The sequence below is a fragment of the Scophthalmus maximus genome, chromosome 12, assembly GCF_022379125.1.
Source record: "Scophthalmus maximus strain ysfricsl-2021 chromosome 12, ASM2237912v1, whole genome shotgun sequence".
NCBI classification, from domain to species: Eukaryota; Metazoa; Chordata; class Actinopteri; order Pleuronectiformes; family Scophthalmidae; genus Scophthalmus; species Scophthalmus maximus.
Genome location: NC_061526.1, coordinates 7,033,844 through 7,059,297, shown reverse-complemented (window position 1 = coordinate 7,059,297; position 25,454 = coordinate 7,033,844). Strand labels below are relative to the sequence as shown.

Below are 25,454 nucleotides of genomic sequence, written 5' to 3'. Positions count from 1 at the left end.
GTATTTGGGTTTTCATGGTTAAACTAAAATATCAAGCCTCAATTACATAATGACATCTTAGGAATCATTGATCCATATCCATCCATCCATCCATCTCTCTCTCTCTCTCTCTCTCTCGCTCTATATATATATATATGCACACACGCACACACGCACACACACACACACACACACACACACACACACACACACACACGCACGCACACACACGCGCGCATCAGCCAATGTATCGGGAATCTTGTACTCCCAAAAATCCATATCGGTCGGGCTCTATTAAAAAAAAAGAAGGCGTTTTGCTGATATATATGAGTGACAGATTATAATGGGAAGTTTGGCAAATGTGCCATGTCTTCCACCCTCCATTTATTCATTGACAATGCATAGTGATGAAAGGTTCATTCCTTATTTACTTCCGTACATCCATCATCATCATCATCATCATCATCATCATTGTCCTTATTCAACAGCTGACCTGTAATGAAGAAGAAAAAAAACACAGCCTTTGAATTCATTCTGGAGAATGTCTTGAAAACAGGGTCTGAGCACTTGCCCAGAGTTCGCAGTTCGCGTGTGAAGAACGCGGCGGGGAATTTGGTGCCTCACCCGATTGTGCGACATCCAAAAACCGGTTACGCCAAACCTGCAATAGAAATCGGGCCGAAGCGCCGACGTCCTCGACAAAGCGCGGGGTTATTTATAGCACAAATATTGTTGTGGTTCTTTGTCAAGGAACCATCAGTCCCCCGGCCCCATCAAAATACATAACATTCATTTAGCTGGCGCCTCTGTAACCCGCCGAGCGGATCCCATCCCCGCTGCTTCCTGTCTGTGCGGCGCTCAAGCTCTAAAGCGACCGTGCGTTCAACAACAATTTGACGACGACCGGCTAACCTGACCTTCACGTTTGCAGTCGCGCAGCCTACTCAAGTGTTTTCGCTTTCCTTTCACTCGCAAGCAAATCTATTCTAAGCCACCCCGGGGGGTTATTTGCTGTGTGGCGAGTGCGACGGGCGCGTGTCACCTTGCACCTGCACGGTGACTCACATCCGCACAGAAGAGCCTCAGGGCCCAGGCCACGAGAGAAAAGAAACCCCCCCACGGAAAATGGAGGAAAGTCATAAGAGCCGGTAGAGGGACGTGCATTTAATGGAAGAAAAACGATCACTTACGGACTTGAAACGCAACCGAGGAACTGGACACAACTCAGGGAGCAGAGCGACAAAGTGCCCACACACACCTGAGGGGCAGAGATCATCGGACACAGGTGCGACACACGGCAGCAGCCGGCGCACAGGAGGTGCGTGTCAAAATAAAACCGGGGACGGAACCGAGCTCAACATATGACGAGGGGGAACTTAACTGACAGCAAACGCGCAAGACGCAAAGGAATTAAATAAAGGAGGAAAAAACAAACATCTTCAAGGGTTGGAGAGGAAGCTTGTCCTCTTCCATTTGGCATTCGGAAGAACAAGGCCACAGGTGTGGAGAGGAAGTCAGAGGAAGGTTTTTGGAGGCGTCTGATTTGAGTTGGACTTTATTCAACTTAATTCTGCATCATCTACACAAACGAAACTAGGGACAGCCTCCGACACAGCGGGACACACCGGCCTAGACCCGTGACCCTAAAAATCCAAAAGAGGCCACGGGGATGACGCGAGCTCTTCCGCCGTGTTGTCGAAGAAGCAACTGCAGACTCACGGCGAGCGACAGGGGGACGACCCCGTGTCTGTTAACGTGCCTCTTGTTTCCCGCTTTCATTCAGTCCGACCGCAGGGTGACAGGACAGAAACAAAAGCCACAGAAGCTTCCTGTACGTGATTTGTGACTGACCACAGTCATCCATCGCGTTACCCAGACGAGGGAAGTGTCTCTGGTAAATCATTTATATCCAATGAATTGAAATTGAAAAAGAAACCCCCACTGATAATTCAATTTTTTCCTCTCCTTCTCCAGTATTTCTGACTTCATTGGATTTGAACAGATATCCTCCTCATGTCACAGCATCGTGTCAAATTCAGCATTCATTTCACCTCATATACTTGTTGTGTTGCACACGTTACAAAGGTCACATCGACGGTTAAATACTGATATACAGATACACACTCAGGCACGGACTCCGGGAAATGTCCGGGAAATCTTTTTTAGCGAGGGAGCTAGTCCCGAGAAGCATTTGCGGACATCTGCTCTCAGACGGCCCCTACGATAGAGAAAATCTGGAAACTGTCCGGATTCAGTGCATGACTGAAAGCAGCTATGGTCATATAGCATTTTACAATTAGGCAGCAACAGCGTGTGTGTGTGTGTGTGAGTGTGTGTGTGTGTGTGTGTGTGTGTGTCTCCCTCATCCCTCAGACACTGACGAACACGAGTCTGGCGGTGTAGGCCAGGTCAGCGAGGTAAAGCAGGAAGTTGAGGGCAGTGAGCACGGCCACGGCGATCAGTTTGGACGACGCGCTGCCCGCGCCCCGGTACTGCTTGTCGAACTGGAACACGGGCCAGAGGATGGTGGCGGTCAAGTACATGATCACCGCCAGGAGGCCGTACGCCGACAGGAACTTGGAGAAGGGGATGGGCAGACAGCCGGTGCACTCTCCCACACACAGCAGCACCACGGCCATGGAGAGGATGAAGCAGATGCAGTACACGGCCATGCACCACTTGAGCGCCGCGTGGTGGTTATACGACACGGAGTCGCTGACCAGGATGAAGATAACGCAGGCCAAGGAGGTCTGGCACACCTTCAGCAGGCCCGGCGCTGTGGCCATGTAGCCCGCCACCTCTCCCGGCCGCGCCTTGGTCAGGCTCACCTCCCCCATGTAGGCCACCGTCGCCAGGCAGGAGAAGACGGTGGAGACGATGCGATGGTCGCGGGCATCACTGCTCACCGGCTGGTTCCTGAGGAAAAAGAGTGGGAAGATGACGGAGGCCGACAGGCAGAGGAGGGCGCCGTAGCAGGCTATGGTGATGTGGAAGTTGGACCAGGACACTGGGATGCGGGCCTGGAGGCCAAACTGCTCCACCAGCAGCACCAGCAGGGTGCACGCGAAGCTGAACGCCCAGCAGAAGATGCACCAGTCCGCCATGCCCCCGTACAGCGCGGCTCCGTGCGCCGCCACGCTGAAAGCCACGCAGGTGAACAACAGGGCGGCGACGCGCACCCACAGCAGCCGCGAGGTGGGAAACACGACCACGGGCATGATGGGAGGTGAAAGTGGCTTCTGTAGTCCGGCGGCGGTCAAGGCGAGTCTTTGAAACTGAATGTGAGATCCTGTGTTGGCGCCTTGTCACATATTCTGTAAAACAAAAGAGGGTTTGGGGATGACGACATGATTTTGACACGTTTAGGATGCGAGAAAAAACGTAAAGGTCCAGCGTGTAGGGAAGACCAGAAACTGAAGAATTATCGTAATTATGTTTTCGTCCGTGTTTTCATGTGCCTTTTTTTTTCCAGATGTCACAGAGAGAAACAGCAACATCACTGCTGCTCCAAGCAGCATCGCCGAATGTTTTCTGCTCTGCTCTGTGGAGAGCGGCCTAAAGAAAAGAGAAAAGTCTTTTCACCCCCGACTGAAGAGTGTCGGCTCCAACTAAAGATGTGCAAGTGTGATGATGAATCATCTGATTTGGCTGCTCGGGCCGTGGCCTGTGCAGGGTGAGTGTACAGGATGGAGATGGAAAGTCCCTGAGCATAAAATGGAAGTCGGAGAACATGAATAACTCCAGACTGTCCTAAGAAATGTGTGCCATCGCTGCCCTCTAGTGCCCAAACTGTGACGGTGTTAAGTCAAAGCCAAGTCTTGTATATTGAGTCAAAAATAGCTAAATCATCAATTTACAAAAAAAACCTAATGCGACACCTGTGAACACACACATGCACATTTTGTGTTTCCTGTTTCCCGTGAATACAAAAGTTACAGTGAGCATCTTGGGCACAAAGACAATCTCCGCATATATCTGCCTGATTGTTTTTGCTGTGCTGGTTTTAGTGAATTTGTGAATTTTACAATTGCACTTCTTTGTGTTGGACAAACCAAACGTCACAACGAGCCAAGAAAGGTCCGGCCTAGAACCGCCGCTCCGTCCCACGCGTCTTTTCACGCGAGCATCACTGCCAAATGCGGAACACTTGAAAGTACTTGGCTCATTAGCCACACACACTTCCTGTTCTGTGTAACAGGAAGCAGCTCTGAGGTCCCTAATGGGGTCTGCAGGAACCCACACTCACAACACGGACCAAACTGATTGCACAGTGGGGAATCGGGCCTGCACTGGGGGAAGTCATTTGAACTTCCAAAAAAACACTCTGCTTCTACACAATCTGTTGGTGATGAGAGAAGTCCTGAGCTCAAACTCAAAAACACCATCCTTCTGTTGCACATTGGCAAAGATGTGGTTGTGTGGTGGCGCCGCCCTGCTGACAGGAAACCAACCTTTGGTTGGATAGAAACCATGTACACCATGATAAAGTGTGGGCACATCAACATTACATTCACTGAATATTACAAAAAAAAAAAAAAAGGACACAATATTTGCTCATAATTACGAGATAAGCTTCTTTACACTCGTGGAATCTTTCCCCTCTTTAAAACAGAAGCATGGCTGCACTGCAGTGACGCCAGAGGAGACGCGTTTATACTTGTTGATGGTTATGTTCTGTAAATCCAACATGAGAAGTGACACGATGAGCGAAGTGTGGGGAAGAGATTTGTGTCTTTCTGTCCATTCCCAGGCCACATAGCGGACATACCGCGCCCAGCCGCGCCGTGCCACTGTCATCAGCTCCGTTCCAAAAAAGAAATAGACCGAGAAGATAAACGCAAATCAAAAGGTAAATTCCAACATAAAGAATCTGAAACTGAAGAATAATAATCTCAGGGTTTATCTTACCTTTGTAAAAGTCCGGGTTTTTTTTAGTCTTTCACGCGTTTTTGGAATGTGCGTAAAGTTCCTGAAAGACCGCGCGTACTCGGCGGGCGCATCACCTCCTCCCCGCAGCAGAACGCGTCCCACCCACCTCACGGGCCATATTTGGTAAAGTGTGGAAGCCAAACCCCCTTTTTCTCTCAAGCCCCAGCAAGATCATCAAAATTTATGTTGCGTCAGTTCATAAAAAAAAGAAGAAAAAAAAGTACAGTCCACATGAACTGGAGGCGTGCATGTGTGTGAGCAGACTGTAAAGATTTTGGTGTATTTGTGATATAGTTGCAATTTTATTGCAGTAAAAAAAAATCATGTTTTCTCAAGCTTGCAGCAACAGGAGGATATAAAACGTACCCAAACTATTGTGTATAGGCAGGGGTGTAGCACCAAATTCTGGGCCCCTATACATTGTGACTGCCCGCAGAGAACCTACATTCTCTCAACCAATGTATTCAGCCAATTTTTAATCCCTGTTATGACACAAACATATCGCTATATAAAACTATTGCACTGTTATAACCAAGAGTCATCTCACAAATAGTGATGATTATCACTTGTTGTATCTGGATACTAGTCGAAATGTGAGCCACTTTTTTTATATAATATATATATATATATATATACACATATATATATATATATATATATATATATATATAGAAAACTGCAAGTAAAGAAAGAAAATACTGGCTGCACAAGCCCATAGACACTTATTTGGAGATATTGTATAGTTCACTATCTATCCATCTATCAAGGACATGTGCACAATATTGTTTTAGTGTTTGTTTCAGTTTCAACATCATAAACAAGGTTCAGTTACTGTAGGACACTTCCGTGACCAACTGCCTGCAGTACCACGGTCCGGACAGGCGGGGTCGCTGTTGTGCCCCCCACCCCCTCTCGTTCGTCCGTGTGATCTTTGGGACCCTGGTGGTGGATCAGCAGGAATAACAACACAGCAGAGATCATTAGATCAATAATCGAGAGTAAAAAAAAAAAGAAGAAAAAAGGGGGGGATCAATACATACATGCAAGGAGGAATCGCGATTGAACCGCGGGTCTTCTGGCGGACAAACGGGAGAGAGAAGCAGATCCAGATTGTTCCTCAGTGACTTGTTTTGGGACAGAAGAGCCGAGGTGGAGCTTCTGCCTCCCGAGCTAGCCGGCTAACGTGCAGCTTCAGTGGTCCGAATTTGCACGAAAACTGGGACACGCGGAGCTGGAATTTGCGTGGACTGCATCGCCCCAACCACCGTTATTGTTTTTAAACCATCCGCATACATAAGAAGTCACACTGAGCATTTTTTAGTCTTCGCAGACCTAGCCGGTTAGCTAGCTAGCTAGCTAAGTAGCTAGCTCAAGCGAAGGACCGAGTCGTCGGCGCAGCCTTAAGCCGACTACTGCGCGCTTTCGGTCAGCTAACACCCGGCGCCATGCCGCGGCTTGAAAGCGGCCTCCGCGAAGAGCTAACACCAGCCAGCTAACGCTAGCCGACCACGGCAGGCCGCTCCGGACGTGGTGAACTCGAGAACCTTTTTATTTTATTTAAAAAAATCTTTTGTGCCATTCACGGGACTTTTGTTTTCTATTAGCCCAAATGTTGGCACTAGCTGGGGCCGGCTAACCTGCTAACTAGCTAGCTAGCGCTTTTGGGGAGCGATGTAAAGTCAACGGTAGGTCGGTTGTTGTTTACAGTGGGCTAGCATGTCGCGGTTAGCCTGGCAGTGGGAAGTCATTGTGTGCACATCAAGCCGAGGTACGTGTTTTCGTTTCGTTCGTGTGTAATAAACACGTCATAACTCATCATATCGCCACCATAATTCACCTGTGAGCGTTAGTATCAGGTTGTAACCTGTGCAGGCACATGACTGAGAGCCGAGGGTGTTCTGGGGCTTGTGTGAGGTCATTTGGTTCGAGCCACATTGTAAACAAGCCTGACTTGTGTGCGATATCTTTTGCAAGCTGTCGAGCACAGTTTCACTCAGTCACCGGGGGAGATTGGCCTCAGAGGACTGGCTGCACGCTGACACCAAAGAGGCAATGATGGCTGTTTTTCTCCTGGAGGCACGACGACACCCATCGGCCATTCATTCATGATTGATGCTCTGTGAGGGAGGCAGACTGTCCCACCACTGCACACAGCCGACTGCCAGCACATCCTCTTTGAACCACTCATGTAACCCGCCCCTGGCGAGGAGAAGGACAGACCTGAGGGACAGTTTTGAGCACTTTTACCCCCCCCCCCATCCCACTGTACACCTCACTGGATGGGAACATGAGGCGCACGCCCTCTGACCTGGCCCGGCTTCCGAGTAGCTCGATGGCGGCGAGAGAGGCCCAGTGACGCGCGCATCATCCCGGCGAACCAGGAAGCGCCGCAACGGCTGCAGACATGAGTCTCCGCCAGCCCACCTCCACGCTGGACAGGTACGATGCGTCCCGTCCCACCCCACCACTGCACCCGGGACAGTTTCTGTTTCTGTGGCACCTCTAGATGATGATACGTGTCTTGATCTCACTTCCCGCCCGGTCCGGCCGATGGGAAACTAGTCGGACAGGCTGTAGACTGGGAGGTGATGAGGCTGCACTCTTGGACAAGGAGGGTGGGAGGGAGAGGGCGGGCAAAATACTGAAAGCATGATAAAAAATAGAAGCCTGAGATTTCATGCACAAAGCAAATGTTTCACAATCATGTATTTATAGCTGCTAAAACGCCCCCAGTGCATCCTGCATGTCGCCGCCGCCGCCGCCGCCACATCGACCACGCAGCCCCACCACACTGTGTGATTGACTGCAGCGTGACACCTCTTTGTCTCGATCACGTCTTTCCTGTTCCTTCTCAACTCAACCTTCTCTTTTGTGTGTGTGTGTGTGTGTGTGTGTGTGTGTGTGTTCGTTCCTGTTGCACGTGCTGCCCACCGCTTCCCACCACTACTACTGTGTCTGTGTGTGTCGTGACCGCAGGGCGCCCAATAAGAAACACGCCCACCTGTCCCCTTAAGAGCACCATCAAAAGTTTGGCAATTTTCAAAGAAATTAATCAGCCACTGTATAAATATAAATATTCACATTTAAGAAGCTGAAATGAGAGAATTTGGACTGTTTTTTTTCTCAATAAAACTACTTGAACCGATGAATCGATTATCAAAATAGTTGGCGATTGATTTAGTAATCGATTACTTATCGATTAACTGTTGCAGCTCTGTTTTTTTTCAACATAATTTCCCCATGAATTGACAAATCAGTGCAGCGCAAATTGGCTGGAACAGGAACAGGGGAGCTCAGTGTCAGTAAATCCCAACTCGATCGCAGATGCAGTTTGATCACATCATGAGTTTCACTGAGTTTTCCAGCAGAGCGACGGTCACGGGACTTCCCGAACGATGCCAAGTGTTTATTCTTGTGCCATTAATAAATATATTTTTGGAAGTCGTGGCCACTCGGTGTGTTTATAGTCTGCGAGAGGAACGAGGGCGCGGGGATCATGTGAACTTCAATCTGTTTCCTTTTCGTCAGTTCTTCAAATTCTGAATTTATTCTCTCTCCCTTCTCTCTGTCCCGTTTTTCCTCCCTTGCTTCGCTCTCAGCCCGTTTGCCGCTTGGTGAGTTTTCCTGTCGACGTTCTTTTTCCCCTGTTGGTTCTGATGTTTATCATGTATTCGTCTTCTCTCTCCTTCTAACTCATTTTCCTTGAATTGTCTCCCCCCGAGCTCCTCTTATCGTTGTCTTCTGTGTGAAGCTTCCCTTCTTTCTCGCATCACTTTTTCATTTATCTTCATTTTAATCCCTTCTGACTTTCTGATTTGTATTCGTGTCAAGCATCTCTCTCTCGTCCCCTCAAACCCAGGCTCAGCAGTCTGACCATCGGGGACTCGGAGCGCAAATCCTCTGCCACCCAGCAGAGGGAGCCGACGCCCGACGTCCCCACTGAGATTACAGGTAAGCGCCACTGTTTCGGAAGTAGGATATTACATTTACATATCCTCCCACACACCCATTTCACATCCCTCCGTCTTGCTCTCCCAGGTCCTGGCCTCATCCAGAGGTGTGTGGTCGTGCAGAAGGACCAGCTCGGATTCGGCTTCACAGTTTGTGGCGAGAGAGTCAAGCTCGTGCAGAACGTCCGACCAGGTGAGACACGTTAAGAGACGCGCTAGCGACAGACGCCAAGGCTCCGGGGTTTGACCTCGTGGTTAGTGCGTCTGTCTCCCACACCAGTGCAGTCAAAAAAATCACCAACAATCAATCTTTCTCCAAACATCGCCCACTGCCCCTGTAATTACACTACTACTACTACTTCAACTACACATTTCATACATGCTATGACTTATTTCGGAGAGTGTTTTTAAAATAGATGTGATAAATGAGTCGGTTACTGTTTGTAATTTTTCATTCTGCCGTCGCTCGTCCTCGCAGGTGGAGCAGCAGTCAAGGCCGGAGTCCAGGAAGGCGACCGCATTATAAAGGTCTTTACTACTCTCCCGTGACTGAACGTGACCGTCGTTGGCTTCTTCCTGTTTTTTTAGTGTTCTCTGTTGCTGATTTCTACCGCCCTGTCTCTCTCAGGTGAACGGCGCGTTGGTGTCCTCCATGTCCCATCAGGAGGTGGTGAAGCTCATCAAATGTGAGTCTTGGAAGAAGAGTCATGTTCTGTTGTAACTGCTGTTAAAAAAAAAACTCTAATTAAATTTGCTTTGTATGTTTGTATCTTGTTTTATTTACCTTCAGCTGGAACGTATGTAGCTCTGACACTACAGGGGCCTCCCCCGTCAGCTGCCTCTTTGCCCTTGGAGCCCCTCCCCACCGACCTCACACCCAATCAAAGAACGTCTCTGGCTGGGGAGGCTCCGCCTCCTCCACCTCCGCCCCTGCCCTCTGGACTGAGCAGCAACTCATCCCAAAGAATCACTGGACCCAAACCACTACAGGCGAGTGAAACTTGTCAGTTACAAAGAGCATGCATCAGCACTGAGCAATGATAATGTTGAGCTAAATAATAATAATAATCAAAATAATATGGGTTTTTTTCAGGACCCAGAAGTACAAAAACATGCCTCTCAGATACTCAGGAAAATGCTGGAGCAGGAAGAAGCTGAACTGCAGGTAACACACGAGCTGTTCCAGGAAATGAAACTCCTCTTCGTTCTCTCTGTAAAAAAGAACAGAAGGAAATCAAAGTATTTTCACGCAGCAAAATCCATAATGTCTTACATGATAATACACTGATGTTCTGCTGCTGATAAACCAAACCCAAACCATTTTTTACAGGAATTGATGGAGGAGCACTCGAGGAACCCCTCGCCGTCGCTGGAGGAGCGGATCGAGAGTGCGAAGAGGCGAGCTCACCAAGTCAGGGTGAAGATTCAGGGAGATGTGGTGAGGACACGGTTCACGGCACCGAAAACCTCCCCGTGTGTTTCACCTTACGTTTTTTTTACCGGAGCACGGGATGTGGAATTAAATTCGACAAAAAGCAAAACGCTTCAAATCCAAGTCATGTGACCAGATACGTTTAGTGATTTAGCTCAATATCAAGTGGGAAAAGAAGGTCATGTAAAGATTATTTGCAGGAGGAAAAACAACAACGTTATGCATTTTTAATATTCAATATTTACCTGCAACTGATAAAGTAATTGCTGAATATTAACCAACGCTTTATTCTGCTTCTCCAGGAGGGAACGCGGTCAGAATCGATCACGAGCTACGTCATGGCAGGAGAAGGTTTGTTTCTCCTTATCTTTTAAAAAGCTGCACGTAAATATCACACGTGGCTTTTTTGGCTCAAAATTGTAGCACCAGTGTTTTTAAAGTTGCTCTGTGTTTTCCTGCAGGTCGACTCTCAGTGGACTCGGGCGAAGGAGACGTGGAGGTAGGCTGCAAATCTCGCCTCAGCTTCAAAAAGGCGAGATTGTGTGTGTGTGTGTGTTTGTGTATGCGATGGTCCCACTCATCCCATCCCCCTCGTCCTCCCTCCTCCTCCTCCTCCCCAGGCCTTTGAAAGTCCCCACTCCTCCCCCTCATCCTCCTTCCGGACCACCCCCCTACACCGACGGCAGAACTCCGACACACACACCCTCCCTGATTCGGTGAGACAGACGCACACACCCGGCCACACACACTCCCTTTCACTTTAACGAATTAGTTATTCAGAGTTTGGCAGAGGCCCACCCCCCCTGATATTGAAAACAGCCAAAAATGTTGATTGATATTTTTAGTTTTTGCAGCGTGTCATTCTCAATCTCCCGGACAAATAAAACAACAACGATTTGCCTCTTTATAGTTGTAGCTCAGTTCTCTCCTCTTCATCAGCGAGACGATGTATCAGCTCAACCCCTCAATCCATATTTCACATCATCTTACTCTTTTGCGTCAAGCATCACATGTAAAGCCATATGAGTCAAAATAGCAGCTGCTGTTGGTGTGTTACCAAGTGCCTTTCCATGTCTTGAAATCTCTGTGTGTGTGTGTGTGTGTGTGTTCAAAGGGCGGAAAGGCCCAGATCATCGGCCCTGAAGAAGAGGACGAAGATAATGACGGCTATGCATTTAATGAGGTGAGGAAGAGGAGGACCGGCATCCGGCAGACAAATCGACCCAACGATCTACTTCTTTTCAACCCTTTCTATACAATTATTCATATTTTTTTTTTATTTAAAAAAAAATCTCTGCCGTGATCTCAGATGGACGGTCCATTCCAGGACATCGAGCTGTTGAAATCACGGCCGGCGCACATGACGGTGTTCATGAGATACGTCTTCACCCAGCTTCTGGACCCCAACCCCCTGGTCAGTCGAGCTTTGGTTCTATTCCCAGATTTAAACAAACGTGATCTAACAAAGTGTTGTCCTGTGTTCCTGTGATCTTCGGGACAGACTAACCGCTACTTCTTTGGACAACATTGTCATCTGTTGTAAATGCAAATACACTCTTCCACCAACAGGGAACAGACTCCGTTCAAACATTGAACCGTTTAGACCAAATAATCTGCACAATAGACTGTATATAAAAATGGACGTACAGTAGTCACCATGTCCGGCAAGTGAAGGCAACGCTGAAGGGCCTGAAGCCTGTTTTCTCTGGAATGACCAGCAGAGGGGGACTCCACTAAGTGCAAAAAGAAGATTTATAACGTCCGTAAACATTTTTACTGAGGAGTTTATGGTTCAATCTCTAGTTTCAAGTCTTCTTCAATACAGCACGATGTTTGTTTTTTAAATGATGGTCTCATTTTGAGTCAAATAGACGATAAAGCATCGTAGGTTTTGGGGCGAGGATGCAGTGTGATTGACGACTAGTAGTGTCCAATAGGTGCAGGTCGTAGGTGTAGGTGAGAGTGAAGTGGACGAGCTCTCAGTCAGACCCGCCGCTCCTTCGTATATATGGTTGCTTCTGTTTTTTATAAAAACCAAGATGGCGATGTCGGCTTCAAAATGGCAGCTCACAAGCCAACGGATGAGGTCACGGTGGGTTGCCAGCCACTTGTCCGGAACCTGAAAAAGTTGTGGGTTCTTCCGTGCGAACGTGACGATATCGGTGGTCGACAGTCTTCAACGTCTTCTTATCTCCAGAAGTTGATCCATGCTTTTTTTGGATTACAGTGGTTCCGTCAAAACAACCCCGAACGGAACGGGTTCCCTGTCGGGTTGGAAACGGACCGCTAACCAAAACATTGCCCTGTGTTTATCTTGCTCACGTTTGTCTGTAACAGCTGTTCTACCTGTCGGTGGAGGCCTACCTGGGCTCCAGTACGAAAGACGCCCGCGCACTTGCACCCCAGATCTGCTCCCATTTCCTGGACCCGGATGCAGTACGTACCGACATGACTCAGTCCTTCACCTTCTCCTGTTCTCAGCTACTGATCTGTTTCAGTGCTGCAGTAACATCGATCATTTAACGGTTAAAACTTTCTCCTGATCCTCAGAAAGAAAGTAATATGACTTATTTAAAAACCAGAAAGTAACCAGTGTGTTACCATAAACCACATAGTATCATGCAATATCAGTGTCTGAAAGCCATTTCAACTTCTTTCCTCTTTCTTACAGCCTCTGAAAATCAAAGTACGAGAGGAGTATCTCACGGATATCGGTAAATCGCACCAAAATTCGCCACTGCACTTTGTTCGGGGGCCCTAAGCTGTTTTCAGGCAAGAACTCCGGGAAAATGTCCTGGAGAGTTGGGTCAGGACATTTTCTGTAGTTTGCCGTTCACACATGACGAACGCAACAGGAGCTCGTCCGAGTCGGACTCGTTCACGACAGCAGGACCATATCCAGAAAACATTTCACATACAGCCCCCTCTGGAAAATTTAAGGAAAACATACTGCAGACATACAAAGATTCTTCGCTTTATCGTTGGATTATTATTATTCTTTGTTACGTCGGCTCAAGAGTGACTCTTCGTGTTCTCTGTCCGCCGTCCCGTCAGAGAGTCGACTACACGCCCAGGAGGACATCAGAGGACCTCTGTCCGAGCTGCAGCAGCAGGTGCTGCCCGACATCCAGGACCAGATACAGGACTACAGGTACATTCACTTTGGAAATTTTCATATTCATTTACACTTTTAGGGTCATTTTATCTTTTATCTCACATTTAGGGTCATTGTTTTGTTGTTGTCTGTGTCTCACAGGAACAAGCAGATGATGGGTCTTGGCTCTCTGTTTGGAGAAGGAGACCTGCAGCACCTGGACGGGGACCCGGTCAAAGAGAGACAGGTGGTGGACAGACAGGTCACCGCCCTCTGGGAGATATTGTGAGTCTGTTTTTTACGAGAAATACAGTAAATGGCGAGGGCGCGGGTTTATTTCCTGGTGAAGCGGCTTAATCAACGTCGCAGAGAGAAAAGAAAAAACCAAAACTCTTGAATGCAAAGATTCTAAATCCACCCGCCGACTAAATACACTCGGGTCAACTTCAGCTTGTTCGGCTCTAATCACGCAGTGAATGTTAACGCACACACACACACACATACGACACCGCTGAAGCACGTTCGCCTGGCAACAGGGGCCAGCTTGTCAGGAGCCCAATAAAAAGAGGGTTATTACGAAGCGACAGACAGAGGCTCGGCCGAGCCGTCATCACAAAGGTCGTTACTGCAGCTGCAACCACCTGACGTTTTATGCCCGTAACTTTAATACACACACGACACATGACTGTGACAGTACAATCTGTGAATGAAGTGGATTTAACTTTGTTTGTCTCTCTCTGTCCTCGCACCAGATCAAAGCACGAAGAAGACCGAAGGTAAGAGGTTCAATCTTATTTTCTTTTACAGCAACACCTATCTCAGTGATTTGCTTACCCATCTTTTCCTCTCCACCTCCTCGTCTCCATGCCACCACCCACCATATTCGTTTGTTCCGTCTCTTCTTTTTCTCTCTCTCTCTCTCCGTCTCCACCCCCTTTTGCTCGTCTCCCGCAGTTCTCCTCTGGCGTCGGCGGTCCTCCTCTACCTGCGCCACTCCGGCATCAAGCTGAGAGACTCCAAGGTTTTCCCCGGTCTGAGCACAGAGAAGGAGAAGTGGCTCGCGTTCTTGAAGACGAAGAAGGTAAGAGCGGCAACTGCCTTCAAAAAAACCCCCAAAAAACAAATAACAAGAAAGATTAAAAAAAAAATCCCTCTATGGGAGCAAAAGATTTGACATTGTAGACGCTTAAACCATCTGTGCGTGTTTTCATTTAAATGGTAACGAAAACCACTTTTCTCTATGCCGTTTAAATTCGAAACATCCACCGCCGTATCTCATATAATAATAATATAATAATATTGAAGAGATGTCGGTAAATAAGAATGAGGCTTCGTACGTCGATTCTGTGACTCGACATTTTGGTTCCTCTCCCCGCAGCTGAGTGGCACCAGGAAGGAGAAAGATGGAGAGGACAAGAAGAGAAATCCCATCCTGAAGTACATCGGCAAACCACGGACCACATCCCAGTCCAGTAAATACACACACACACACACACACACGTATTCATGCATTAAGGTGGGCAAGGAAACGAAAAACCGACATCCTGCCGCTCTCTTCATTAATGGATGTTTTTCTCTCTCGCTGTGAAGAGCTAAATGCACAGATGTGAATAATGTGAGATCCTTTAAAAAGTATGGATTCTTCAAATCTCACGAGTCGTGTCGGCCTCACGAGTTTCGTTATTAGCATTTAAAATGCAAATCTCTCTCAAAGGTCAATATCAGCTGACAGTATTGGCCCGGTGGCACCCTACATTAGGAGCACCCACACACACACACGCTGCAGGCATTGATCGTACTTGTCTGACATCATTGATTTCTTCTTGTCCTCTGTTTGCCCTTTTATCGCTATTGCAGGTTCATTCATTGATTTTATGGAATTTCCATTGTGTCTTGTGTTGTCCTGATTTCATTGTCTCTTTTTTTTTCGGTTTCATTTTTGGCTCCGTAGCATTCCATGTCCCGTTGTCACCCAACGAAGGTACACTGCCCCGTTTGTTTTTGTGCTTTTCTTTCCCCTTTTGCATTTCATCAAACAATACCTGACTCGAGTGCATTTTCCTCATTTTATACACAACCTATTTAACTGAGTGATACCCGTGCGTGTGTGTGCAGTCCGTCCGGGCAGTGTGAGGAACATGATTCAGCAGTTTGAGAACCACACGGAGACGACGGGAGAGGAGGGAGGCGACGCCGCCGCCGACCCCCAGAGGCTATCGTCCAGCAGCCTGGGAGAAGACAGCATGGACAGGTAGCGCCAACAGGGCTTCGCACGCCAACTTCACACCACACGACTTATCAAAGTCGCCTGATCGCCCGGGACTCTGGAAGACAAAGTCTTTCATCCCGACTAGTTTGTCCGGTCTCCCAAAAAACAAAGCTCCCTGTGTTGAGGTCATGTTGAACGTTTCTGTGAATTCAGGCATTTCAACAAAGTTTTCTGTTAAGAGTTTGTATTATTCTAAATTTGTGGAAGTGAGGAAAATCATGTAGTGTGAAATAGGCATTAATGTATAATATATATGTATAAACTCACCATCAGCCCATGGCCCCCCTGGTTAGTTATGAAAGCGTTACATAACCTAACGTCTCGGTTTCGCTCCCCTTGTCGTCTTCTCGCCCCCTGTCCAGCAGCCCGACGGTGTCGGTGCGTCTGGCACGCAGCGAGTCGCTGAAGGCCCAGGGGGAAGGGCGTCGGCGGGGCGCGGCGGCCTCGGGAACGGAGTCTGTGCCCCGCTCACGCAGCGACGTGGACATGGAGGACTGTGGGGAGGAGCGGGAGGGGCCGGGCCTCAGGCCGCTGCAGCACAGCGCCTCGTCTTCGGCGTCCAGCAGCTCTGCACGGTAAAGATTCCCCCGGAGCAGGACTGGAGATGGTGCTGCTGACATTTGCACACGGATTATTCTAATTTAGTGTCCTCGAGCTCCCCCTTAGTAACACATCTACATCCCTGACAACAGACTCTCCACCAGCGTTGCCCCTGAAATTTGTAGGTTCACCTCATGACATCTCTCTCTCCACTCTCAGGTCTCTAGAGAACCCTACACCCCCATACACCCCTCGGTCTAGACGCAGGTGAGTGTCAACGTTGCCCCGTAGATGATTGATGATCGGTTATTAAGTCATTTTCTGATTGGAAATGGGGATTAAACATGATTGACCTCTTTCCCACGTGCACAACTCTTGAAGTGTGAACAACAAAAGAGGTGTTTAGTTTTGTATAACCTGAGATGAGTGAGTGCAGGTAGATAACGGTTTGTCTCTCTTTCTTTCACTGTCTGTTCGTGCTCTTTTGTCTGTGATCGTGTAGGAGCGTGGACTCTACGCTGGCCCTGCTGCCGGACGCGGCGGCGCTGGAGGACGATGTGAGTGACGGTCAGAACTGGCAGGACACGGTGTCTCCTCAGCTCCTCGCCACGCTCAGCCCGAGGGAGGTGGACAGACAGGCTGTCATATATGGTACGACACGCGGATAAACGGAACTATCATTTAAGCACAAATCTTGATTAAAAAATGTCTATATCACAAATCCTCTCAATCCTCCTCAGAGCTGTTCACCACCGAGGCGTCCCACCTGCGGACCCTGCGTGTCCTGGACCAGGTCTTTTTCCAGAAGATGAGGTCTGTGCTGAATTCGGATGAGCTGGCCTGCATCTTCCCCAACCTGCCCCAGGTTTACGAACTCCATGGTCAGTGTGTGTCTGTGTCATATGCAGTAAAGAAATTAATAAAAAATGAAAATTTCACAATCCCAATTCGTCGATTACGAAAAGAAACATAATCTGGCGAACAAATCTGGCACCTTTTTGACTGTGGATCAATATGAGCTTTTTGTGTTGCTAGGTAAATAACAATAAGTGGAGCAAATACAAAGCAAAGGTCATAAAGTGTAATCTCAGCCTGCTGTCAATATGTACTCTGGGTCTTCGTTCGGAGCCAAAGAGTCACATGGTGTCACACAACGATCCTACAATGATGTAGTTTTCTCCTTCACCGTTTGTTTTTAAGCAGAATCTGTGGTACATGAAAGAACAATTTATGATAACTGTCTCTCTGAACTAGAGATGCCACAGTGTAATAAAACGCTAACCGGGTAATAAAACCGGTGACAAAACTGTTTACACCGCACATTGAACAGGAGAAGACGTATGTACTTAATAATCTTTTACACCAATATCCGCCCGCTCTCTGTCTGATGCTGACGTCAGTGACGTCTGGTGAATCTCACAGCTGTTGGCTTTTGTGACATCGCATGGCGCGAATATTTCTACATGAGCGAGCGAAGTGTATGGGCACGAATTTCGCTTCGCTCGCGTCTTTGTGTCGACTTCCTACGCACGATCAGTTAATAACTGCAGCTCAGACTAACTTTTATACACGAGCAAATTATTACAAATTAGAGATTCGTTATGATGAATGTGGGACACTACCACAGATGCAGGAAAATTAAACAGACGGTGGGGCCAGTGGGTAAGTTATGTAATCGGCATGAGCCTGAACACCTCGTAACACAGACTACCGTGGCAAACCTAGTTTGAACATTCATTTAGCAGAGGACATATTTACTCAGGATTGAGATTAAGCTTCTTTAACGTTGCCCCTGTATCACCTCTTTGCAGCTAGTCTGTGCGAGGCGATGAAGAGGCGAAGAGAAACTCCCATCGTTCAGGACATCGGGGACGTCATGCTGGCCAGGGTGAGCTCACGAGTCAATCACATTGGCTTCTTTTCTATTGTCACGCGAGGTGTGCACTTCCATGTGCAGCGTTTTCAGTGTTTGGTGTGCGCATTTCTAGTTTGAAGGTGCAGCCGGAGACGAGTTTCAGGAGCAGGCGTCCCAGCTGTGCAGTCAGCAGTCTCAAGCCGTGGAGCTCATCAAGAACAAGAAACGCAAAGACCCCCGCTTCGCTCACATTATCCAGGTCCACACACACACACACGAACATAACAATCTGAGTAGTTGTGTCGTAGCCAAACTATCTTCATCTATCTGTAAGTCTATGATTCTTTACCGCTGGCGTGCTTGGCTTCTCTTCAGGAGTGTGAGGCGAGTCCACACTGTCGGCGGTTGCAGCTCAAAGACCTGATGGTGTCCGAGATGCAGAGACTCACCAAGTATCCTCTGCTGCTGGACAACATCATCAAACACACAGAGGGTGAGGAGTGTTTTTTGTACTTAACGTCAGATGGTTGTTTCCTCTTCTCTTCTTTTAGACATATTCCTCTCTTTCCTTTAGCCGGTTCGTCGGACCTCCCCTCGCTACAGCGTGCCCAGGTCTGTTGCCGGGGGATCCTGCAAGTTGTCAACGAGGTCGTCGGGGAAACGGAGCAGCGGCAACGCCTCAGCCAGTACCAGCGCAGGCTGGACGCCGCCCCTCAATTCAAGGTGACGGAACAGTTCTTCTATTTCTTTTTGTTCCTCCGTCTTTTTTTAAATATCTAATGTGTTGTTTTACTTTTCCTTCCCCCAGAGTCTGGACCTGACCACAAAGAGAATGATCCATGAAGGTCCTCTCACCTGGAAAGTGAGCAAAGACAAGCAGATCGGTCAGTATCTTTGCGTGTGTGTGTGTGTCGAATACGTTCCATCCCTTTGTTGTCTCGTGACCCTGTGCTCACGCGCCCTCTCGTTCCCCCCCCCATCAGAGATCCAGGCGCTGCTGCTGTCGGACTGCCTGGTCCTCCTCCAGAGGGGCCCGGACGACCGGCTGCAGCTGCGGTACCCGTCCCGCTGGCTGGGCGGGGGCGGAGGGGGAAGCGGCGACAGCAAGACCTCCTTCAGCCCGGTGGTGAAGCTGGACTCACTGCTGGTCCGCTCGGTAGCCACAGGTACATCTACAGTCCGTTATTCAGAAAGGTGGTCTTTTGTTCTGGTACCCCAATTTCCAAATAGGCACGTTGTAGTTATCTGTTGTGGATGGAGTCACACAGCGGGAGTAGAAGTTCACCGCGGTTCCCGCAGACCGCCTGTTAAGTCACATTACCCCACTCCCCTGTTTACTCAAAGTTTATTCATGTTGAACGTATCGCAGTGACCGAACTCCACACTGCACACGTGAAACCGTTAAAGGTGAACGGTTCTCGAGATATCCGAGTCAAGGTCAGACAATTCCTTGCGTCCCCGTTCCAATTGTCCACGTGTCCTCCTTTCTCCCCCAGACAACAAAGCGCTGTACGTCATCAGCACCGCAGAGTGGCAGATCTACGAACTGGTGGCGGGGACGTCATCGGAGAAAAACACGTGAGCTCTTTTTCTGTTGCCAATGTTTCACCTCAGGAACATTTCCTTTTTTTGTATTGCTGTACATTTGCAAAAATGTGTTGTTTTTTTTCCTTTTACAGATGGAAAGATTTACTTGAAAAGACCGTCCCGTCAGCCGACGGCTCATCACCGCTGACCAATCACGGATCCAACCCCATACCGTGAGTACATCGAGACGTACACGAATAAAAATATGTATTGGGAATTATTTGCAAGGTTGAATTACCTTTTAAAAACAGACAAAGGATCTCATGACGTGATTGCTTTGTGCGTACTCTCTGTAGTTCCCCCAGTGTACGCAGTTCATCCCCAGTCTCAACTGGCAGCAACGTCTATACAGGTAAAAAAACACAAATATAATATTTTTCCTTCAATATCTAAACTGTCTGCAAATGTTTGTGGGGGAAAATAATCACCCATCAAATTTTTTAAGAATCAATTTTTCCGCCCTGTTAAATTCTCCAGACACCTCGATGGCGGAGCAGTCGGACTCCACGGAGGCTCATTCCTCCAGCAACGACACGGGGCTCTCTGACAGCGCGTCCGCTGACCAATCTGGAGCTTTAGTCTGCGGCGAAAGACAAGCGGTCTGCGTGGCTGAGGCCGCGTTACAAGACGGTGAGAACAAGAAAGCGGAGAGCGCAGCCGCGAATCTCACAGGACGTTTGGCGTGATTTCATCTTTATATTGAAGCATAACTGCACCGACGGTCGATCCCACATCACGCCTTCATGTTGTTTCCCGGCCTCCACAGTCGAAACGCTGCGGCGGCTCATCCTGCGAGACTTCGAGGAGGACGGCTGGAGCCACGACTCCGACGACACGCCCACCAACGAGACGGCCAACGAAGGGAGCTCGCTCACGGACAGGCAGCGGCCGGAGTCCATGGAGACGGTCCTCAGCTTCGGCACCAACGACTGGGAGGCCGACGCCGAGGAGGAGGCGGCGCCCTTGGACGCGGAGCAACCCGGCGTTCAGGTCGTGAGGAAAGGTAGACGGGATCCGACGGAGAATTGTTCCCTTTCATTCTCATCCGCAGGGTCGACTGATCAGTTTTTAAGATGCTTTGATGTTGGTGTGTGACGGAGAACTCGGCTGCTTCCTGTCTCTGACGTTTACCTTCCTTTGCATGTGTCCTCTGCGCTCGGTGAATCGTTTTGTTTTGTTTCTTACACACTTATATCTTCTCTCTCCCTTTTCTTTTGGTCTGCTTGCCCTCACCAACACGACGACGACTTTCTTCCGTCGACTTCTTCCCTCGCTCCTACGCACTCTGTTCTTATCATTCCACTTCCACACACACTCTCTTCTTTGTCACACATCTGTCCTCTGTGCATAGCTGTGGTTGCGGGTCCTCCTCCTCCTCCTCCTTCTTCTTCTTCTGTCCCTGATGATGTCGCCCTCCCCTCCGACCAATCGCCCAAGCCGAGAGGTGAGGCCACTGCGCAGGGTAACAATGAGCGATTCAGCCCAGAGCTGTAGTTTTAATCGGACAAGAACATTTTCACATTGATTAGAATCTATAATCCTGGGGTTGGTCGCTCACCACCACATCTCTGTGCTCCAGGAAACACTTTCTACCTGGTCATGCCGACGGAGCAGGGAGAGAGCGTCGCCGACGACGACCTCACCGACCCTCCCACGCCCACCGCCACACACTTCCCGCAGCCTCTGGAGGAGATGATGTCACCACGGACGCAGCAGGAGGAGACGCCCGTCTGTGAATCGGAGGCTACGCGATTGGAACGGGAAGAGGAAGAAATGGGTCAATCGCAGGCAGGGCACCAGAGTCACGTGATCAAAAACGTGGACGAGATTTTCCACACGATCGAGGGGCTGACGAGCAAGTTGCGCCAGCTGAAGGTGGGTTGAGCCCCGAGGACGTCGTGATTTGTTGTCGGTAGTATTTTTTCGAAACCAAGCAACCGACTGCGGAGTGGACAATCTGCTTCCTGTTTACACTTGTACGTGATTGGCCGTGGGAGAACAAACAGAGCCAAAACTCTCATGTGGGCGAGGGGCTTTTCATTTTTAAAAAGCAATAGTGTGGATCTGTAAATGTAAAAAGATATGGACCAAGAAAAGTTATTTATTCACTCTTATGCCTCTCTGACACAGCTCTGTCCTGTCTTGGGAGGACAGAGATATAAATAGAGATATATATATATATATAATTTTTAAAAGCTGAGATCAGCTTTCAGGCAAGAAGAAAACACTGCACACTCGGAAGAGGCTTTAATGAATCGACAGTTCTTTACCGCTCTGGACAGTAAGGTTAACGTATAAACAATTAAGGTTCAGAATAGTGACCCTCACTTTATATTTCACAGCTGTGTGTACTTTCATTACATCAGATATTCTTGTATGATGTACATCATCTCACCCACATGTTGGAAGAGCACGGAACAAAGTGATGGGCTGTTGTACATAATCGCTTGTTGCTCGTGACAAAGACTCACTTTTCGGCATCTTCACCCCCTTCGACAGGATATAGAGACGGCTCATCACGAGCTTCTGAAAACCATCACGGAGCCCCCTGTCAGTCAGGAGTCAGGGGACCAACAGTGTCACTCGGCAACAGTCTCCAGGACGCCGTCCCTGGACCGCGGCTCGGGAGACGGTGAGTGAGCGGGCGGAGGATCTATTTGCACTTGCAGAACAACGGCCGACGACTCGGCTACGATTCTGTTGCATATCGTATAATGTCTTTTTTTTTTCTTTTTCTCCAACCCCTTCCAGGAAAAGAAGGATGTCCAGCAGAACCCAAGATTCTGTCGACGGGATTCTGACGTTGCTCTGGAGCGGATTTACTTGCAGTCGTTCACTTTTTGGCACACTGACCTACTGTCAGACTCGAACCCATAGCCCCCGCCTCCCCCCCTCGCATGCACCGACCAGTGGAGCAGAACCTGAGGAAAAGGACCACGTCCGTTTTTTTTGTTTTCCCGGGACACCGAGAGGCTGGTCGGACTTATCGGGGGCTTCCGAGGTCGACTAGGCGACTGAGGAGCAAGTATGAAGGAACAATAAAAAAAAGAAAAAGGCAGGAGACAAGTTGACAAGCGGAAGAGAAGAGGGGAAAACAAGTTGGTAGAACTGAAAGTTCGTGAAGGAAAATGAGTTTGTGTGGCTTTTTTTAAGAGCTGGTTGAAGAAAAACGGAGCAGGAAAGTGTTGAAATGTTAATTTAAAGGAAAATAAATCCAAGGGACCATCACCCCAGCACTTTACTTTACCCACAATGCATCCCTCTGTCATTGTACATTCTCTACAGTGGACAGATCAGGGACTGGACCCCCCCCCCCCCCACCTCACTTCCACTGGTTGCTTTACACTGAGTTCACCTGCCACTACGGCCAAAGGACTGTGTCTATATCATTCAGGTTATTTGCACTGGGTAAGGAAATCTCTCATACACACACAAGCATCATTTCAGCCAGAAACACTAGTTCAGTATCTCATTATCATCCCCGGAACAACGTACAAGTTCCACGTGTACGTTGTGGGAAAACCCGACTGCACTGTTTTAACTACTGAAATGCTGGCAGGTTCTTTTTTTTCAGCGCCGCAGGGATCTCGGCCATTCGCGCCGCTTTTTCCCCCCAGTCGTGTAAAGTCGTTGAGGTTTCCGGGCGGGCGGGCGGGGGGATTTGGGGGCTAGATTCAAACGCCGAAGCCTGAATTTTGCCAGTGACAACCCGTTTGTTGCTCAATCAAGTTGCTGCTAAATATCGCCGCTGACATCGCCGGACGACATTTTCTCTGCGTGTGTGTGAATGCCACAGTAACTGCTGTGAACCAGCATCTAATTCATCTAATACATACATACAGTGTTTATATCCCACATCCAAAACCATGAAACGAGTCTTTACCAAGGAGCTTTTCCAATGAGAGAGATCCCCCCACCGTGAACAGGTCAACTTATATTTATTGGGAGATAAGAAAAATAATAATTGTATGAATCGAGGACACGCAGTTGGATGAAATAACTTTATTTTGCTCTTTTTTCCTGCAGAGTGAGAAGAGAGGATTGTTCCCACAAAAAGCACATTACATCTTCGGTTGTTCCCCCAGAGATTAGACCAAAAAAAGATGCAGCATGATGAAGGATTTTGTTAAGAGCTGTTCTGAAGGCAAAAGCGGCCTCATTATGCTAAGCTAAGCTAACGTGCTGATCCAGACGCGGTGTTGATCTCATCGTTTGACTCTTTGCACGAAGGCGAATTAGCGTATTTCCCAGGAGTGGTCTGTCCTTGACGCTCAGCAGCGTTTTGTGTAGCCAGTAAAGACTCGACACTGTTCATCCCTCTTCACGGATCTAACACTAATCGATGCAAAAGAAAGAAAATGCATTTGTTTCCTTAAAAAAAATAGAAAGTACAAATGGCTCCGAGAAAAGACGTTCTGGCAGTTTTACGCGTTTTCTTTCGTTGTCTCCTGAAGCTGAATCACACACTGGACTGACTTTTTTTTATTTGAGCCGGTTTCAAATACTAACGAGGAGCGTTTTCTTTTCTTTTCTTCGTGAGCTGCCTGACGACAGACACACCGCAGAAGAGCCAATCACGTTTGACCAGCCACTGAGATCTACTTCTTAAAGTGAAGTTTCGCTGCCCGGTGGTAGTTTTTCCGCCTCTTTGGACGGAGAAGAGGCGTGTGACTTGTTTTTTCCCCCCCCCCACGCATGTACAGGTTTTGTTTTCCGGAGAATTGCAACCGCTACTAATCACCGGGGGCGGCCCGACATTCCCGGCGGGAGAATATGCGCTAAACTTTCAAAAAAACGTTCTGACCAAAGTGAAATTTCTCCTCGGAGGTGTTGAAGGGAACATTTTGGCTGCTTTTTGTCCATGAAAGGAAGAAAAAAAACTGCAATATTAGCAACTTCACCGTAATTTCGGCTTATCACCCGGTCTGAGGTGGTTGAATCAAAATGAGCATCTATTCTTTCTTCCTTAAAACCATTTCCATGCGTCTTATTTCCTCCCTAATCTCCAATTTCTACCTCTTCACTTCAATTTCTTTGTACCTTCAACTATCTCTTTCTTTTTTTCCCTCATACCTGGACATCAGCGTTGTGGCCGTACCTGGATGTAAAGAAGCTATAAATGATTCCTTAAAAAAGAAAGAAAAAAAAAAGTAATGTTGCACAAACAAAACTTCCCTGCACGGTGCAAACTACTGTATGCGTACACACACATCTTTAACTGTCATCTCATTGTCCTCTCTTTGTTTTATCTTGTTCACTCATGTAATATAGAGAAATCAGACCCACTTGTTTTATATATATGTTAATTTTTTCTTTCTTTCTGTAAAGCCTTAGTCCTAAGTATTTGATTTTATTTTTGTAGATATGATAAAAAAAAGGATGTATAAATTATTTTCTTCGCCCTTGTTTTTAAAAATTGGTGAGATCGTTTAGCTGCACAGACGGAGCTCGTGTTTTCAGATTCATGTGTTTTGTGAGATTAAAATGAAACTGGATAAAGAAACGACACGGTGGCGTTTGAGTTTGTTTATGAAAGCATCCTGTGCTACTTCTCTCTCAAGTCTAGATTCCAACTTTGACCACATCACTTTAAAATTAATCACTGTGAATACATGACTTTCATAGACGCTGAGAAAGTCCAGTGTAGAAGAGTCAATTATTCGTTTATTAATGGTGGAGTGGGAAAATAATGAAATAAAGAAAAAGTAACTTGGATGTACTTGTAATGAGGAAAGTAAAAAATTGAAGTTAGTTTTATGGTTTCTCAAACAGAAATGAATTAAGTTTGAACAGAAAATGAAAATATATCAATTTGTAAA

General features: G+C 47.9%; 2 protein-coding genes across 7 annotated transcripts; one reads left to right on the top strand and one right to left on the bottom strand.

Annotated features, from left to right (window-relative positions):
* Positions 1-304: 304 nt before the first annotated feature.
* On the bottom strand, positions 305-5,044 carry LOC118284956 (myeloid-associated differentiation marker homolog). The gene is made up of 2 exons (XM_035608208.2): positions 4,888-5,044; positions 305-3,293 (listed from the first exon to the last, which is right to left on the bottom strand). The coding sequence occupies exon 2, from the start codon at positions 3,195-3,197 to the stop codon at positions 2,349-2,351; it is 849 nt and encodes a 282-aa protein (XP_035464101.2). The 5' UTR covers positions 3,198-3,293; positions 4,888-5,044; the 3' UTR covers positions 305-2,348.
* Positions 5,045-5,817: 773 nt separating this feature from the next.
* arhgef11 (Rho guanine nucleotide exchange factor (GEF) 11) lies at positions 5,818-25,138 on the top strand. Of its 6 annotated transcripts, none has more exons than XM_035605337.2 (42): positions 5,818-7,347; positions 8,508-8,522; positions 8,768-8,859; positions 8,947-9,051; positions 9,337-9,386; positions 9,487-9,544; positions 9,649-9,848; positions 9,952-10,023; positions 10,189-10,296; positions 10,593-10,641; positions 10,752-10,789; positions 10,911-11,006; positions 11,405-11,473; positions 11,600-11,704; positions 12,628-12,726; positions 12,962-13,004; positions 13,345-13,441; positions 13,547-13,669; positions 14,137-14,160; positions 14,339-14,465; positions 14,763-14,856; positions 15,336-15,365; positions 15,500-15,635; positions 16,019-16,228; positions 16,413-16,460; positions 16,696-16,844; positions 16,934-17,074; positions 18,005-18,081; positions 18,182-18,307; positions 18,424-18,541; positions 18,623-18,771; positions 18,857-18,932; positions 19,032-19,214; positions 19,545-19,626; positions 19,728-19,808; positions 19,932-19,987; positions 20,113-20,265; positions 20,402-20,638; positions 20,987-21,079; positions 21,215-21,510; positions 22,135-22,267; positions 22,387-25,138. In XM_035605337.2, the coding sequence occupies exons 1-42, from the start codon at positions 7,313-7,315 to the stop codon at positions 22,434-22,436; spliced, it is 4,323 nt and encodes a 1,440-aa protein (XP_035461230.2). In that variant the 5' UTR covers positions 5,818-7,312; the 3' UTR covers positions 22,437-25,138. The 6 variants fall into 6 exon arrangements, with proteins under 6 accessions (XP_035461230.2, XP_047192163.1, XP_047192165.1 ...); XM_047336207.1 differs by having other exon boundaries at positions 16,016-16,228; XM_047336209.1 differs by lacking the exon at positions 8,508-8,522.
* Positions 25,139-25,454: the final 316 nt, after the last annotated feature.